The sequence below is a fragment of the Apium graveolens genome, chromosome 9, assembly GCF_009905375.1.
Source record: "Apium graveolens cultivar Ventura chromosome 9, ASM990537v1, whole genome shotgun sequence".
Lineage (NCBI taxonomy): Eukaryota > Viridiplantae > Streptophyta > Magnoliopsida > Apiales > Apiaceae > Apium > Apium graveolens.
In genome coordinates this window covers 197745679-197761229 of record NC_133655.1, presented here as the reverse complement: position 1 = coordinate 197761229, position 15551 = coordinate 197745679, and the positions used below count along the sequence as shown (strand labels likewise).

At 36.3% G+C, this 15551-nt stretch overlaps 3 protein-coding genes and 1 pseudogene across 3 annotated transcripts; 2 read left to right on the top strand and 2 right to left on the bottom strand.

The window, feature by feature from the left end:
* The first annotated feature begins 1175 nt into the window (after nucleotides 1-1175).
* On the top strand, nucleotides 1176-4851 carry LOC141687466 (uncharacterized). The gene is made up of 4 exons (XM_074492759.1): nucleotides 1176-1335; nucleotides 1454-1560; nucleotides 4188-4222; nucleotides 4552-4851. Exons 1-4 carry the CDS (start codon nucleotides 1333-1335, stop codon nucleotides 4617-4619), a joined length of 213 nt encoding a protein of 70 aa, XP_074348860.1. The 5' UTR covers nucleotides 1176-1332; the 3' UTR covers nucleotides 4620-4851.
* A 480-nt stretch (nucleotides 4852-5331) lies between these two features.
* Nucleotides 5332-6941, top strand: LOC141683503 (rubisco accumulation factor 1.1, chloroplastic-like). The gene has a single exon (XM_074488239.1). It carries the CDS (start codon nucleotides 5414-5416, stop codon nucleotides 6713-6715), a length of 1302 nt encoding a protein of 433 aa, XP_074344340.1. The 5' UTR covers nucleotides 5332-5413; the 3' UTR covers nucleotides 6716-6941.
* Nucleotides 6492-8393, bottom strand: LOC141685844 (peptidyl-prolyl cis-trans isomerase CYP19-3-like; annotated as a pseudogene).
* A 985-nt stretch (nucleotides 8394-9378) lies between these two features.
* LOC141683298 (protein EIN4) lies at nucleotides 9379-14318 on the bottom strand. Its single transcript, XM_074487989.1, has 2 exons — nucleotides 11689-14318; nucleotides 9379-10234 (listed from the first exon to the last, which is right to left on the bottom strand). Exons 1-2 carry the CDS (start codon nucleotides 13429-13431, stop codon nucleotides 9686-9688), a joined length of 2292 nt encoding a protein of 763 aa, XP_074344090.1. The 5' UTR covers nucleotides 13432-14318; the 3' UTR covers nucleotides 9379-9685.
* Nucleotides 14319-15551: the final 1233 nt, after the last annotated feature.

Sequence of the window (15551 nt, the reverse complement as noted above, 5' to 3'; positions counted from 1 at the left end):
CAATAGCTATATAATCTGAATTGAAGTGAAATGAAGAGAATTTGTATTTGGGTTCATTCAACAATCAAGAACCCTAATTATTATATATATATTGACTCAGCTGTAAAAGAAGTAGCAGTTGTAGTTAGCCACGTCAAAAAAAAAAGAACCGTTACATACACGCTGTCAAACAGATGTATGCCACGTCAATTCTCCCGTCAAGTCAACAACGAAGACTAACGGGCCTATCATTACTTGCAACTACAGTGGTGCAAGTGAGACGCCGATAGCTTGAGTGTGTTTTCTGATATGTGCCCTTCAGTTCAGTGACCATATTGAGATTTAACTCTCTTGATATATCAGATAGAGTAGTTTAGACACTGAAATAAATTATTATTTTTAATATAATATATAAATAATTATATTGATATGGATAGAAAATACATCCTAAAGACACATTAAATGTCGCATTAATTACACTTGGGCTTGTTGTCTGAAGTCCAGTACAGACCTGTATGTTCCGAGCTCGTAACAGACTCAAGACGCCCCATGTAGATAAGGCCCACCAGCAGAGGTCGTCAAGGTCCACGAACACAAGCTGTTCACGGACTAGACCCAATACGGTTGGAAGAGCATATTCATGTGTCCTAAACAAACTCAAAGTCCTACACGGGAGGTTCTGGAGTTCCCTCCCTTATAGGACTCCTAATCACCATCTAAATTGAAGACTTGTCCACCAAGTCTCCCAACACAAGTCTAACCCTACAATCACCTCTATATAAAGGGTTCTACCCCTTAACCTATAACTACGTTTTTGGCTTTATTCCCTACCACACAGAGATACGTAGGCATCTTGCAAGGATCGATAATCCCGAACGCAAGGGCAACCATTAAAACTCGAAACTCACAAACCCTAGCATTAAATACTAGCACACTCTAGTTTTTATTCCATAACACATATATACCTTAATTGCTTCAAATAAATATAATATTTTAAAAATTATAAAAGTATTGTATATTTTCAAATTTTATATAAAAAAATCGGTTTTTTAATCGGACTTTCCCAAAAATCCGGGGTTTTATCCGGGCCAAACCAGGCTTTTATCCGGACTTTTTTAGATCCGGGTTTTTCGGTATTGAAACCGGGCCGGATTTTCGATAAAAAGAAGTACATTTAAGGCTCATGGGCCCGGGTTTTTTCCGGATCAGGTTTTTCGGACTTTTTTCCGAATCGAATCCAATCAAATTTGGGGATTCGAATTTTTGGAATATAGACTTTGCTGAACAGGAATTAGCCCAACGTTTGTTTCTCTCTTCTGAATCTGAATCCTCAGTAACCCAACAACAACAAAAATGGTAATATCCTTGATTGTTATTGCTTGTAATTGTACAGTTATTACACAGATGTTTAATTTTGTTGATAATATATATATATATATTCACTGATGTTTGTATGTATAAATTGGTAATGCAGTCAGCACTGTTTAATTTTCATTCGTTTTTGACGGTGGTGTTGCTGGTGATATGTACCTGCACTTTCTTGAAGATGCAGTTTCCCACTTTTCTTCAACAGAAAACTGGGTATGCCTTTTATTACACCCTTCTCTGTGGTTTTTCTATAAATTATGGGCTTGGGATCTAGCTAATTGAATTCGGTTTCTGAGTTGTGTTTGATACAATACCCGAATTGTATTACAGTTAAGACTTTGTAATCAGGATCACACTTTTTTGGGCAGTGTTTAACCTTAGTTTCATAATATATGTTTGAGAATATTGAGTTGGAAGGTTTTGAACTAGAAACCACGGGTCAAAAGAGCTTGGTCTCATGGATTCGAAAAATGTAAATTATTAGTGGATAGACTTGCGTTGTGTTTGGTTCAACGGAGGGGAGGGAAGGGGAGGGGAGGGGAGGGAAATGATATAATATTAATTCTATTTGGTTGAAGAAAGGGAGGGGAGGGGAATTAACTCATTTTTTTGTTTGGTACAGGAGGAAGGGAGGGGTTTATAATTAAAATTACATATAAGTCCTTTATGATATATGTAAGTGTTAAGAAGGTGTAAGGTCATTTTTGTCAATAAAATTTATTCCCTCCAAAAAACCCCAAATCGGGAGGAAACAAAATAAGACCCATAAGGGATTTTGGGCCCCTTCATTTCCCTCCCCTCTAAAAATTCCCCTCTAAAAATATGAACCAAACACATTTTTTATTGTAGGAACCCTCCCCTCCCCTCCCCTCTATTTTCTTCCAACCAAACAGGGGCTTAGCGTGTATACTAGCTTTTATCCCGTGCATAGCATAGTTCTTTTATGTATACTTATTATTAACTTCATACGACTCAAAATTTAAATTCTTGAAGATTATGATAGAAATAAAACCAAACCAGACATACATGTTGATAGGGATCAGTAGTAGTGTGTATCATGTTTGAGTTTAATCTTGACTTAACAGTTGGGAAAGTTATTATCAGTAGTGTTATTTCAATTGTGTAATTTGTATTATCTAGTTCTTAATAGCTACAGCTAGAAACTTTAATTAGTAGTTGGGAGCTGAACTATTATTTTACCCAGCTGTTTGGGTTTGTAAACAACCTATATATACCTCTGTATCAGCTTCTTATGAAGTTAGACTTTGATTATATATATAACTTCTTCTCTGAATATTGATAATGTATCAATTTGGGGATAGCTTGGGGTAGAGATTGTCCTGCGGTTCAATCTCCCGAGGTTTATAATCACTGTTTTTGTTGTGTTTATCATTATCTTGTTATTATAATCTTATTCTTGTCATTGTGGTGCGTCACACGTTACCTAGTATATCCAACTTATCACAGGGTCTACATTGGGTATAATGTAAGCGAATCTACCTTCATACAAAAGAATAAAGAAGCTGTTTCCTGGCTTGTATGTGTATATACTTAAGTTGATATTATCAATATTATATCTTAAAATGGTATTGATTCGAATGTTAGACCTTTGTTAGTATCTTCAAATTTAATATTTAATATAAAATTATAATGTTTTGAGTATCAAACCCTCGATCTTTGTTAGTATTTTGATACCATCCCTCATACGCTTATTATATAGAGGGTGTAATTATGATTGTATGTAGTATTTGGCATGATGATTGCTCGTAGTTGGTACTTTTTTTTCTGCAATGGACTAATGTTGAAGGATCTACAATTTGACAATTAAGTAATGTATGATTTATCGTGCTTCAACCGACGCTGAAAAATTCCACTGTCTGTATTTTGGTTTCTCTGACCTATCTGGATTGTGTTATATACATTTAGGGCATGTATATTGTATGCTTCTTGAGTTATGACATGAGAATTGAAAAGTTATGAGCAGTATATTGAGTGTTAGTGTGAGTGTGAGTGTGTCCATATCAGATGCAATAGCATAATCAGGAATGCTGCATGCATCAGTAAGTGTGTCTACAGTTCAAGTTAAATCCATATTAGGTGGGTGATTGTAGAGGTTAATTAATTGTAAAATTTGTTTACTTACGCAGATAGCCAGATAATAAGATAGTACATCTGCTAATGACTTGACAGTTGAACTAGTTGCTATGTGGCTTTCTTAGTATTATGTGTTGGGATTTGGGGGTTAAAAGTCTTGCAACGATAGGATATAATTGATGATACTCAATGTAAAACTTGACGGAAGTTCATCAACTTGGAATGAAGGGTGTTGTTTTCAATATTTGTGCAATGGATATAACCTTTGATTTCATAAATGAGAATTGGGGGTCATCCTAATTTATTTAAAAAAAAATTATCAATGTGCATCATCATAGTTGTGTAATATATGATATCTTGTAATGACATATGAGCAAGCTGTTTGGTTTTAAATGTGTTACTAAGTGGGTTTTCTCTTTTTGAATTTGTCCATGCTAAGGATGACACTTTGCAGTACATACAGATTTAATGGATACCTAATTATACTCTAGATTTTAATCATGTCAAATATGGATTATGCTGTTGTCCTGTACACTAGTTAAAGTAGAAACAATGGGCAACAAGATTTAAGGTATGCATATCAGCGTTCAAGTCAATTGGTTTTGCCGACTTTGTATTAAGCGGCGCTCTGATTTCGTGGTGTTTTCAGGTTTATATTGTTCACTAGTCACAGAATATATATATGTAATATTATAGATTATACACATACTTTGATTGAAGTGGCTTTGTAATTAATATACTGGCAGGTTTCGTGGTTTCTTCTGGAAGGCTGCAAGAATAGGTACTCTCGTAATTCTTTATAAAGGTTTTGTTTCCTATTTAGTTTGTGGAAAGCATTGGATATAATTGTATTGAGAAAATGATATATATAATTTGCCAAAATAGTAAAGTACAAAAAGTTATTCTTGAAATTGTACTCACATCCTTTAGGTTGAAGCATATTGTCCTTTGAAAAAATGGTTGAACCATAATATTGGTATAAACTAGAACTTAAATAATGAAGCTCAAATACTTAACCCTTTTACACTGGTCAACCACAAACATTAGTATTCCATTTCTATTCATATTCAAGCATTGATAGTATCAGACTAATTTTAAATTTTGGAACAGGAGAGAGACTGAGCCCCTGGGTAGGGGTTGGATGCTTCACGATGGGTGTATCAATAATATTTTTCTGAAGATGAAATATAATATGTGCTTGGACCGTAATGTAGCTTTTCATTTATTTATTTGTGATAGTTTTGTAAACTCAGATATGTAGACTAGTGTTGTTGGACTTGATTAACACAGGAGAGCTATACAGACATATAAGTTATGTAACTTGACATAACCTCCGTTGCATATAAATGTAGAGAATTTCTGTCACAATCTCAATGTTCCTTTTCTAATTTAGTATTTTGATTACTGTCACGTATTTTTCCCGGATGTTAAAGATGCTACTAGTAAATTTAGCTTACCTGGCAGGCCGGCAGTATCCATCGAACCTGAATTTTTATTTCCGCTAACTATTGAACGACAGTGATTTTATAGTGCTTGGTTTCAAGTTTACGTTAGAATTGAACTTGTTGAAAATGGGTGTTAACTTGAAATTATGGTCAAATAAATGTGGAGGAGGCTTTTAGAAATCTATTGTACATGGACAAAACTCATTTATATATGTTTTTACTTTCTAGAGTGGTTTCGTGATAAATTGTTGAATTCTATTTTCGATTTGTTTGTGAAGTTTGAAAAATGGAAGGATTATTATTTGGACGGCAAAGAAAATATCAAAGGATCAAATTAAAAAAAATTGAGCAGTGGTCCGATGGATTGTAGACTGGAAATAAATGAGGCCCAACTACCCAATAGTGTGAATTTGTAGTATTGACATGAATAAAGATCTTGCAATAAAAACAAACTAACAAGTAGCATTTTGTTGTTGATAAGATAAGGCTGAGCTCCCTCTCAAACCTCCTCATTCTGCATTACAACAATGCTATCTTCAACCATTAGCACTCCAAGATTTGTGTCCACTTCCTCCCCTTTACTCCCTCCTTCACTCCCTCACTTCCCACTTCACAAAATTCAATGCATTCCTAGACCTGTCATTGATGCCACCATTCCCTCCACCCCAACTCCTAAAACACAAGTTTATCAGCCTTTTCGACCTCCACCAGCTCCCGTTCCACCTCAGTTCCGCTCGTTAGACGCCAATGGTCGTCTTGAAATCCTCGCTAATCGTCTCGGGCTGTGGTTTGAGTATGCACCACTTATTCCTTCACTTACTCAGGAAGGTTTTGCAGCTCCTACTATCGAGGAGGTTACAGGGCTTACTGGTGTCGAACAGAATCAGCTGATCGTGGGCTGTCAAGTGCGCGATTCTTTAGTTCAGTCTAATTTGGAAGAGGAGGTGCTTGCATTTTTTGATCTTGGTGGTGCTCAGTTGTTGTATGAGATTAGGTTGTTGAGTGTTTCGCAACGTGCAGAAGCTGCTAGGTTGATTGCGAATGAAAAGTTTGATGTTAAGAGTGCTCAAGAACTCGCGAGATCGATTAAGGATTATCCTAGGAGGAAAAAGGAGAAGGGGTGGGAGTATTTTGAGTATACTAGTCCAAGGGACTGTCTTGCGTTTATGTATTACAGATTGGCTCTTGAGCATCAGAATATAGAGTCTAAGGAGTTGGGGTTGGAGAAGGCTTTGGAAATGGCGGAGACAGACAAGGCGAAGAATAGGATATTGAAAGATTTGAGAGGGAAGAGTGGAGATGGGGCTGGGGAGGAGAGTGTTGCAAAGGCAATTAGAGTTCCTGTTGTTAGAATGAAGGTTGGGGAGGTTTCTGAGGCAACTAGTGTTGCGGTTTTGCCTGTTTGTAGGTCAGAGGAGAGGGAGAAGGAGGTGGTGGATGCGCCCTGGGAATGTGGCACAGCTGGAGAATTTGGAGTGGTTGTGGCAGAGAAGCCTTGGAGTAGGTGGGTGGTGTTGCCTGGATGGCAGCCAGTTGTGGGATTGAAAAAAGGGGGGGTTGCGGTGGGATTTTCAGATGCAAGAGCTTTGCCATGGAAGGTGAATAGGTGGTATAAGGAGGAATCGATTTTGGTTGTTGCAGATAGGAAGGTAAAGGAAGTGACAATGGATGATGGGTTTTATTTGGTTTGTAGAGATGATGGATTGAAGGTAGAGAGAGGGTCTGCATTGAAGGAGTTGGGTGTGGCGGAGAGTTTAGGAACTGTGGTTTTGGTAGTTAGACCACCAAGTGAAGATACCCAAAATCAGTTGGAAGAAGATTGGGAATGAGAGGATGGTAAAAATGTAATGTAATCGTTGATCTAGATATTGAATTTTGGGAGAACTGAGGGTTTTACAGAATTATGGTTTTTCATTGTTGAGGTTAGCCAGAAGGTGTCTGTTTTGTAATATTGTTATTCTGAGTTTGTACCTAGATAAATGATACAGAGAAAAGTATTATGAATCCCTGTATTCTTTGTAATATCAATAATAAACATCATCCTTTCCAGAGCCATTTTCTGCTTGCTTGACCTGCTGCAATTTTACCTTCACTCTGATCACATTCTCCTCTCCTTTAAAATGCCTGAACTGAGTCTTGTTATATGCTTTAAGAACACGATCGGGAGAGACTGAAAACATATAGCATTAACAGCCACTATGAGCACAACCATCATCGCAAATTGAATCAATCTGCTTTGAAATTTTAGGGACTTTTGCAATCACCTAAAAATCAACTAGATTTCAATGTTCAATTGCAGGAAAGAACATCTACGGAACGGAATAATAAGCTTGACAAGTAAACTATTATACGGTGAGATAGATATCACAATGTGATCATCAACACATAATAGAAGGCAAATAATGTGATCATCAAAAATCTCTGTGGTTAGTTCTCACTTCTCTGTAATCTCACCACAATCCTCAATTACAACAACCGAAGAGGGCTTACCGTCCTGAGATCCCACTTTTTCCATCTCCTGAACCACATTATAACCCTCTACAACTTTTCCAAAAACAACATGCTTCCCGTTAAGCCACGGTGTCTTGCTTGTACAAATAAAGAACCGCGACCCATTGGTATCTTTTCCTGCGTTGGCCATTGAAAGAATACCAGGTCCAGTTTGCTCAAGAATAAAATTCTCATCATCCCACTTGTGCCCGAAGATCGATTCACCACCTGTAGCGTTACCCTTAGTGAAATCTCCTCCCTGACAAATGAATCCAGGGATGATTCGGTGAAAGCTTGATCATTTGTAGTGCAAGGATTTTCCAAAAACCCCAGTTCCTTTCTCCCCTGTGCAGGGTGCGTGGAAATTTTCAGCAGTTTTAGGGGTTTTATCTCTACAAGAGTTCCATCACAACTCGTCCAGCCTTCGTCTTCCCAATCAAAACGTCGAAAAAAACCCTCGGGGTTTGCCATTTTATACCTGGTAATCTGAAAATACCAAATTACTGAGGGATATGTTTACAAATGCCAAGTGCAGAGTAGTTGAAACAACGATCTCTAGCAACTAAGTGATAAATTATGTAGCGTGTGTCCACCTACATTTGAACTTACTGATCATCCTAAACAGAATAAATTTTTAAACAATGGAGAAGATGCTCGATAAAGGTGGACGGACATTCCTTAAGTTGGTGAAACAGATCCATCCACACTTACATAAAAGAGGAAGAAATATTTTGATCCGAACAACTGCACAAAGAACTTATTTTGAACAATGAGTGGTTTATAAGCATAAAATATAGGAAAACAAATTCGAGGCTGATTCTGAAATGGCGGGATGCATTTCTGCACACTACACAAATAGAATTGTGTTAATCAACATTAGTGTAACATAAGTAACAGCCTCTTTATCAGTAACCATCAATACAGTTACTCAACACTACCTCTGGATACAAATGATGTAGCGATTCCTCGATTCATATCATCAAAATTATCAAAAAAGAAAGGCAACAACTTATTCATCTCACAATACTTCATCTCCAATGTATGATGAATACATAGTTGGAAAACAGAGCATAAGTAACAAATGAACAGTAGCTTATCAAGTAAAGTATTAAGTAAAGTAAACTTAATCTTTTTCAAAACGAACCAAGCAGCGTCCAACCTTTTTATCACACAAAATGTGTGTATGAGTTCGAGCTTCATAATGAACTGAGCCTTTTTATCTAAAAAAACAAGTAGCACGAGTGCTTATAACATTTAACATAAAAAAGGTTGAAACTCACTTGGATTACTTTATTACACAAACTCAAATTTAATTTATTATCTTGAAAGAATTTAAAAGATTTGTGTATTAAAAATTTGAGTGTAATTTTTTGAACTTAAAACAATAGTAATATTATGAAAAATTATGATATATATAAGTTTTATTTTTCGAGTTTTAACGGGCCAAATGATTTCATGGCGATCTCGAGCCGCACATCCATAAACTTGGCTTGAGTAAATTAGCTTTATTTACACATTTTTGAGTTAGAGTTCAAGTTTTTATCAAATTAAGTCTAATCAAGTTTTATTTAACCGTGCTCGAGTTTGCTTACAAATATCACGGTTAGTTTACAACTCTAAACTGGTATATACGGGTACATACAGACATAACGAAGGGTGAATAGTTTAGATCTTGAGATTCAAACTCGATAAACGGGAGGGGAATTTAATTGCATTTATCTCATAATATTTTTGTTTAGTTTCTATAATTTATAGAAATAATCTAAAGATATTCAAGATAATATTTTTTTACCGAATTTAGAAATTAGAGTAATTTTCTAAATTACAGTGTTAGATAGGGTGCAGAATTTTAAAAGCACTAGGCACCCAGTGTTTCTTTGGTTCTATGTTTGTTTGCTCAAACTTTAATTTGAGAATCATACTCATTCTATTTATAAAATTGAACATGTTATAAGCTAAATCAACTATCCTGATATAGAATATACAGCATGGAACCTTTGCATAAACCAAAGAAAATGGTGCTTTCTATAGAGGAACATGTAAGCTCTAGTTGCAACAATCAATCCTCTTGTAGTTGTACCAAACCACAAACCACATAAAATGGTGTTTGTATTTGATAACTATTTAGGCATTGGTTACAATAATCCGGTTTACTCTGTAGTAGTCCCAACCACCGAGTCTCGGGATCTTTCATTACAGTGTTAGAGAGACTAATTATACGATTCTCAACTGCTGACTATAATCACTATTACCTCTATGCCTGCAATACATAAGAAGGCGAGAATGTCCATTTTCCAATCAAAATTATACTATGTCATCCTTTCACCTGCTCGTTGTAATGCTGATCGAAGCTCTTCAGCCATTCCTTGTAAGAGAACAGGTTTTCGAATAACTCCATTCATCCCCACGTGTATACATCGTTCCCAAACATTTTCCTCTGCACTTGCAGTCAATGCAATGATTACTGGCCAGTTATTGCGGCTCCTAAATTTCCGGATTCTTGTTGCCACCTCAAAGCCGTCCATGTCTGGCATGTGAAGATCCAAAATAACAACTGGAATAGCATTTACATGGGGTCCTAAAGCACTTAAGCACTCCTGACCTGATGAAACAGAAGATACTAGGCAGCCCAATCTTTCAAGAAGTTTCTTGGTTACCATTCGATTTGTGTTATCGTCATCAGCTAGAATAACATGAAGACCCCTTAGCATAGAGTTCGATAATGGACGATCTGGAAATAAACCGAGTTCGTATAAAGGTCTCCCATAAGAAGGCAGCTTCTGAAATCTGAGAACAAGATTCATACTTTGCACTAGTCCCTGGGAATCTGAAGATACTTTAATGCTACCCTGCATCATCTGTAGCATTTTTTAAGCAAAAGTTTAATAAGTGAACTTGAATTATTAAATAAATGACAATTTAAAAAATTAATTCTCCTTGTTTGACAAATAATTATCAATATTATGAAATTCGAAACACCATGAAATTACTTACTAAAAAAAGCAGTGAAGCTTTTTCAAGTAACAATTACCAAACACCTATAGGAAATTAATACCAGAAAAATTACCAATAGAAGTAGTTACTATAATTTCATCAAGTATGACATAGCATTGCGATAATAAATTATTCTCCCCAAAAGGCGTAAAATGTAATATCATTTTTGTGCACATTCCAATTCATTTCTTTGATGACCTTAACAATAATTTGACAGCATAACTAGCCCTAATTAGACTAACTTTACAAGGCAACAGGAACACCATCCATCCAGATTAATCTCATTTGTATTCCTGCTTTTCATTTTATCCAGTGACCACTAAATCATCGACACAGAATAAAAGCTTAACCGGTGTACAAACTTGTCAACCGAGCTACATAAATACAATAGACAGATGGAGATACAGTACTTTTACGTGGCTATAAGATATCACAATTAAAGTAAAAAGAAAATTGATTTATATTTTATTTTATTTCTTTTTTTAATAGTCTATTGCTTTAATGAAGCTAACAATGAATGATTGTAGTTGTGATATTAACTATAAATAAAAAATTAGACTGAAGTTCAAAAGGTCCCGAGGGAGGCATAATTTATGTTGCAGATATTTACAAATCTAGTTCAGGAAAGTCTCATCAAACATTGTGAACTTGTAACGTATAACACTACATTATATAATGTTCAAAACTTTATGTGTTCACTGCAACAAAGGATGTGCAAATACCAGCACCGTGACATACCTTCGAAATTTCTACTTTGCAACACTACATTATATTATGTTCAACACATAATGTCTTCATTGCAACAAAGGGTTTGCAAATACCAGTACTGTGACATACCTTCGGAATTTCTCCCTCATATCTATCTACTTTAAATTATATTAATTAACACCGAATGTATGTGATTTGACTGTATCGTCTTTAAAACAATTCAACAGCTTAACCACAAAGAAGGGTGCATTACTGCATTATTTGTACATATAAAACATCACATGTGTTCAATCTCAACAAAATAACTGATAGAGGTGAGAGAAATTCATAGATAGTTCAGGACATTGAAATCATAAAATTTCATGCAGCATATCCACAAAGCTGCTTAAGCAGCACCCCTTTGAAATAAGACATTACATATAGGAAAAGAGAAAACACTACAATGAAGGCATTAAAACTAGATGCAATCATGCAACGTCATGCCTGACAAATGCTAAACAATTCCCAACTGTATGCGCTGGTAATATATGCCAAAAAAAAAAATGCAATTTTAGATCAAAAGAAGGCTCATGAAAACATTAAAAGCGCTAATGTAACAAAATATACATACCTGCACAAGCATTTTGCACATGCGGAAGCTCAGGACATCCTTAGCCTCTGTGCCAACTTTCCTTCTTCCACCTAATTGTATGCTAGAGCTATCTGATTGAGAACCTTTATCAATTATTCCAATTTCAAACTTAATACTTACATACTCATCAGTTGTGGTTTGCCTTCTTGACCCCAAAATATTTTCATTTATTCCCTCTGGTCCATTTTCTAAAGACACCCTTAATATTACAGGCCCTTCTCCCTCATTAACATTCAACAAATGCCCCACCATATGCAATAGAACCTGGAAGGTCCTCCTCTCATCACCCATCAACTGATTAGGTAAAAAATTTGAAACATCTAAAGCAAAAGAAAAACCCTTGTAAACACACAAGCACTTGACAAGACATGAAGCTTCCTTGATCATTGAGTGAAGTTGAAATGGCTTCATCTCTAATGGGAATCTGCCCTCATCTTTAGCTGATATCTCCATTACATCGTTTATTAGAGTTGAGAGCACATTGCTGGATCTTATAATTGTGTCGACGATAATTTTCTGTTCAGAGCTCATGCTTTCGTCTTGAATTACTGACAGTAGGCCCAACATAGAATGCATTGGCCTCCTCATTCCATGGCTCATCACCTTTTGGAAAGAGTTTCTGGCCTGGCTAGCCATCATTGCATTCTCCTTGGCATGTTTCAGCATGCGATTTTGCTCCTCCAGTTTCTCTCTCATCATCCGAGACTCCTCAAGAACTGCAGCATGGGAAAGAGCCACAGCTACCTGATCCGCCACAACTTCCAATATCTCCATCTCATCGTAAGTCCAATGTCGTCCATTCGAGTTAGGAAGAGCAAGAACCAACATGGCGTAACAAGTTTCAACCAACACAGGTGTCCCCCCTTTAAAATTTGACACTTGAAGCATTGGCATCCGAATTGCAGCAACAGGACCTGAGTCACCCGCCCTGCCACTGCTAGCAGCACCAAGCCTAGACTGATCACTCAAAATCCTCACACCATCATTCTTAGTTATATCCAATACATCTGGGTCGTTTACTGGAAGTGCTGGGTGGTAATTATTAGAGTTACTTTGTTTCAACTCATGAGTCAAGTTCATCTCTGTCCTCGTGTCATTCAACATCCAAACAGCACAATTTTGGAGATCTAATGTCTTTGAGAGTTCAACCAATGTAGTGTACAGTATTGTGTGCTTATCAAGTGACTTTCTAATTTCTTGGGTCAGCATTCGGACATGCCATCCAGCATCAGTCTGCCTCTTCATCATCCCCACTTCTTGATCTAGCTCCCTAACATTTTGTGCCAAGAAAAGCTCCCTAACTTTCACTTTAAGAACTAGTGGAAATAAAGTTAAAAGGGTGATTGCAGTTGCACAAGAGACGAGGGCCGTGAGTAATTTGAAAACTGTAAGTGACATCATCAACTGGAAAGAATGCTGACCATAGTATGTCCATCCATTGAGCAAATGAGTCATTCCACAGAGCACAATGAACAATATAAACTCAACAAGCACCCATTTAAACGGCACGTTGGAGCAACTAATGAAGTAAAGTAACTCAATTGGAATTGAAAAATATGCCACTGCAATCAAAAAATCGCTCACTTTTTGACATTCGAGAATACTATGTAAACTCCAATAACTCTCATCATCACAATGACAATAAGACAAGTCAGTTTCTAAAGCCCCGACCAAGATAATCGAAGAAACAATCAACAAACATAGAACAAATAACTTTGACATTGCACTCTTCAAAAGTCCAATCCTTTGTTTCTTCGAAACCTCAAACAACTAGGCTATGTTGAATTTAAACCTAAAACCCCAAGCTTGAACTTTCACTCCGAATATCGAGAACTTCATTTAACATGACAGATACAAGATCAAGTGACTTGATCTGCCATATTAAGATCTGACAAACCCAATCCTTCAATCTCCAACATACCCAAATGCCAAAATCTCAAAAACTTCAATCTCCTCAAATCCAATATCCTTTTTTCTTAAACTATCACCTTTTTTCAATCTATTTGATACACTACATAATACAGTGTCTTCTAGTAATGATATTTAAGCTTGACTTTCTTCACATATCAACATTCAACCAATAATCATGGAAAATAATGAAGATACCCTAATGATCAAAGATACAAACAAAGACTAAAGAACTAACCTCCAACAATCTTGCAGCTTAAGCTCTTTCACACCATTAGCTTCCAAGATTAGCAGTTTCAACACTAAAGTTTGAATCTTTTTGAATCTTTAAGGCAGAAAAAACCCAATACAGCTCCCCATAATCACAATTAAAAATACCCACTTGCTCATTAAATATACTTAACAAGTTTGATTAATCAAAGATCTATTAACTAATCATCCCTAATGAAAATAACCCAAAAGTTTATAAGGACCAAGAAACACAAATTTCCACCAGAAATCTTTATTTAATAAAGAGAACAGATTGCATTTACACCAACTCATAATTCATGCATCTCCTACATAAAATTAAATAAAGAATATCTTTTACTATTTTCATGTATTATTTCAAAGTTGAAAAAGGGGAAGTGTTGAAATGAAGAAAGTGAGGAAGGCGAGGGGTGAAGGGCCCACAAAAACAGTTAAAACTACAATGAAGTGAACGTAGACGATGCTTGGTAATAATGAAAGTTTGTAAAGAAAAGAAAAGGATAAGTACAGTGTACAAACATGTGAAATGTTCCGCACGTGATGATAGTTAAGTACAGTTATATGTAACGTGATCTTTTGGGTAATTCTTTAAGTAAAAAGACTAAACTCCAAAGTAATCTTTTTACCCTTTCTTTCTAAAGTTTTATAAGCAATAATTTATAACTTAATATTCATTTTTTTAATTAATGACATACGCACGCGCTCGGAGCTTACCTCCCCATACAAGAGTTCGAGTTTCGACTACTACACCAATACTTCATTGAAAATATTGACTTCGCTGTTTTTATTATTCTGGGTTGAGTTCAAATCGACGAGGATCCACTAAATTATCTTTTTGATAAATAATTCAAACCAAATCAAATATATTCAGTATATCCCGCAGCAGGGTTTGGGGAGGGTACGATATACACAGCTTTCTTCTCATTCAAAAGAACGAAAGGCTATTTCCGGAAAGACCCCGAGTTGTGTGTAAACATGTGTAAATATGGAATATAATTATAAAAAGATATACACACTCGCAGAACTTCTACTTTGTAAATTAAATAACTTCCTATTCAAAAAAGACAAGACATTCGATCTACCAAAAAATGATTAGTGTCAATAATGTATGAAACTCAGAATACTATAATAATAGAATTAAGCACATCAACCGAATGAATAAACTGACACTATATGTTACTGACACTATATGTTACTAACACCTCAAAATATAAGATCCATCTATCCTATAAGTTAATCAACCACTCTAATTCGACACCTCCAATAATAAAAGTGCTATGAACTCACAATAATAAAATTCGTAGAAACAGATCTAAAAGATGGGTAGTAGCGTTTTTACTAGGAGATGGTGTTTCAAGTTTCTGGGCGGTGGGGTTGCGGATACGAGCACCACTGGTCGGAGGTTCGTCCCCTCCTTCTAGCGCCAATGATAATCCCAGATCACTCCGGGGCCTTCTCCTTGTTGGGCCCGGACTCAAACTCCTTTTGGATGGCGACGGTGGCGGCGTGCGGTGCAGCTGTAGGGTGGGAACCTACAAAACAGAACCGGAGGGGGGTGGCGTCCCCGCGGCACCTCCGACGTGAGAATGAGAAAGGGTTTTTTAGGAGGAGAAGGAGGGCAAAGTGGGGATTATGCGAGTATATTTATGAGTACGGGTGTGCATGTAAGTATATGTGAGAGAGAG

What these genes read in the sequence shown, in the direction of transcription:
- LOC141683298 (XM_074487989.1), bottom strand. Translation starts at nt 13,431, where the DNA reads ATGTCAAAGTTATTTGTTCTATGTTTGTTGATTGTTTCTTCGATTATC. An exon ending in TGTGCAAAATGCTTGTGCAG is followed by an intron (nt 10,235 to 11,688) that starts GTATGTATATTT and finishes AAAATGCTACAG; the next exon opens with ATGATGCAGGGTAGCATTAA.
- LOC141687466 (XM_074492759.1), top strand. An exon ending in TTTCTTCAACAGAAAACTGG is followed by an intron (nt 1,561 to 4,187) that starts GTATGCCTTTTA and finishes ATATACTGGCAG; the next exon opens with GTTTCGTGGTTTCTTCTGGA. An exon ending in CTGGAAGGCTGCAAGAATAG is followed by an intron (nt 4,223 to 4,551) that starts GTACTCTCGTAA and finishes ATTTTGGAACAG; the next exon opens with GAGAGAGACTGAGCCCCTGG.
- LOC141683503 (XM_074488239.1), top strand. Translation starts at nt 5,414, where the DNA reads ATGCTATCTTCAACCATTAGCACTCCAAGATTTGTGTCCACTTCCTCC.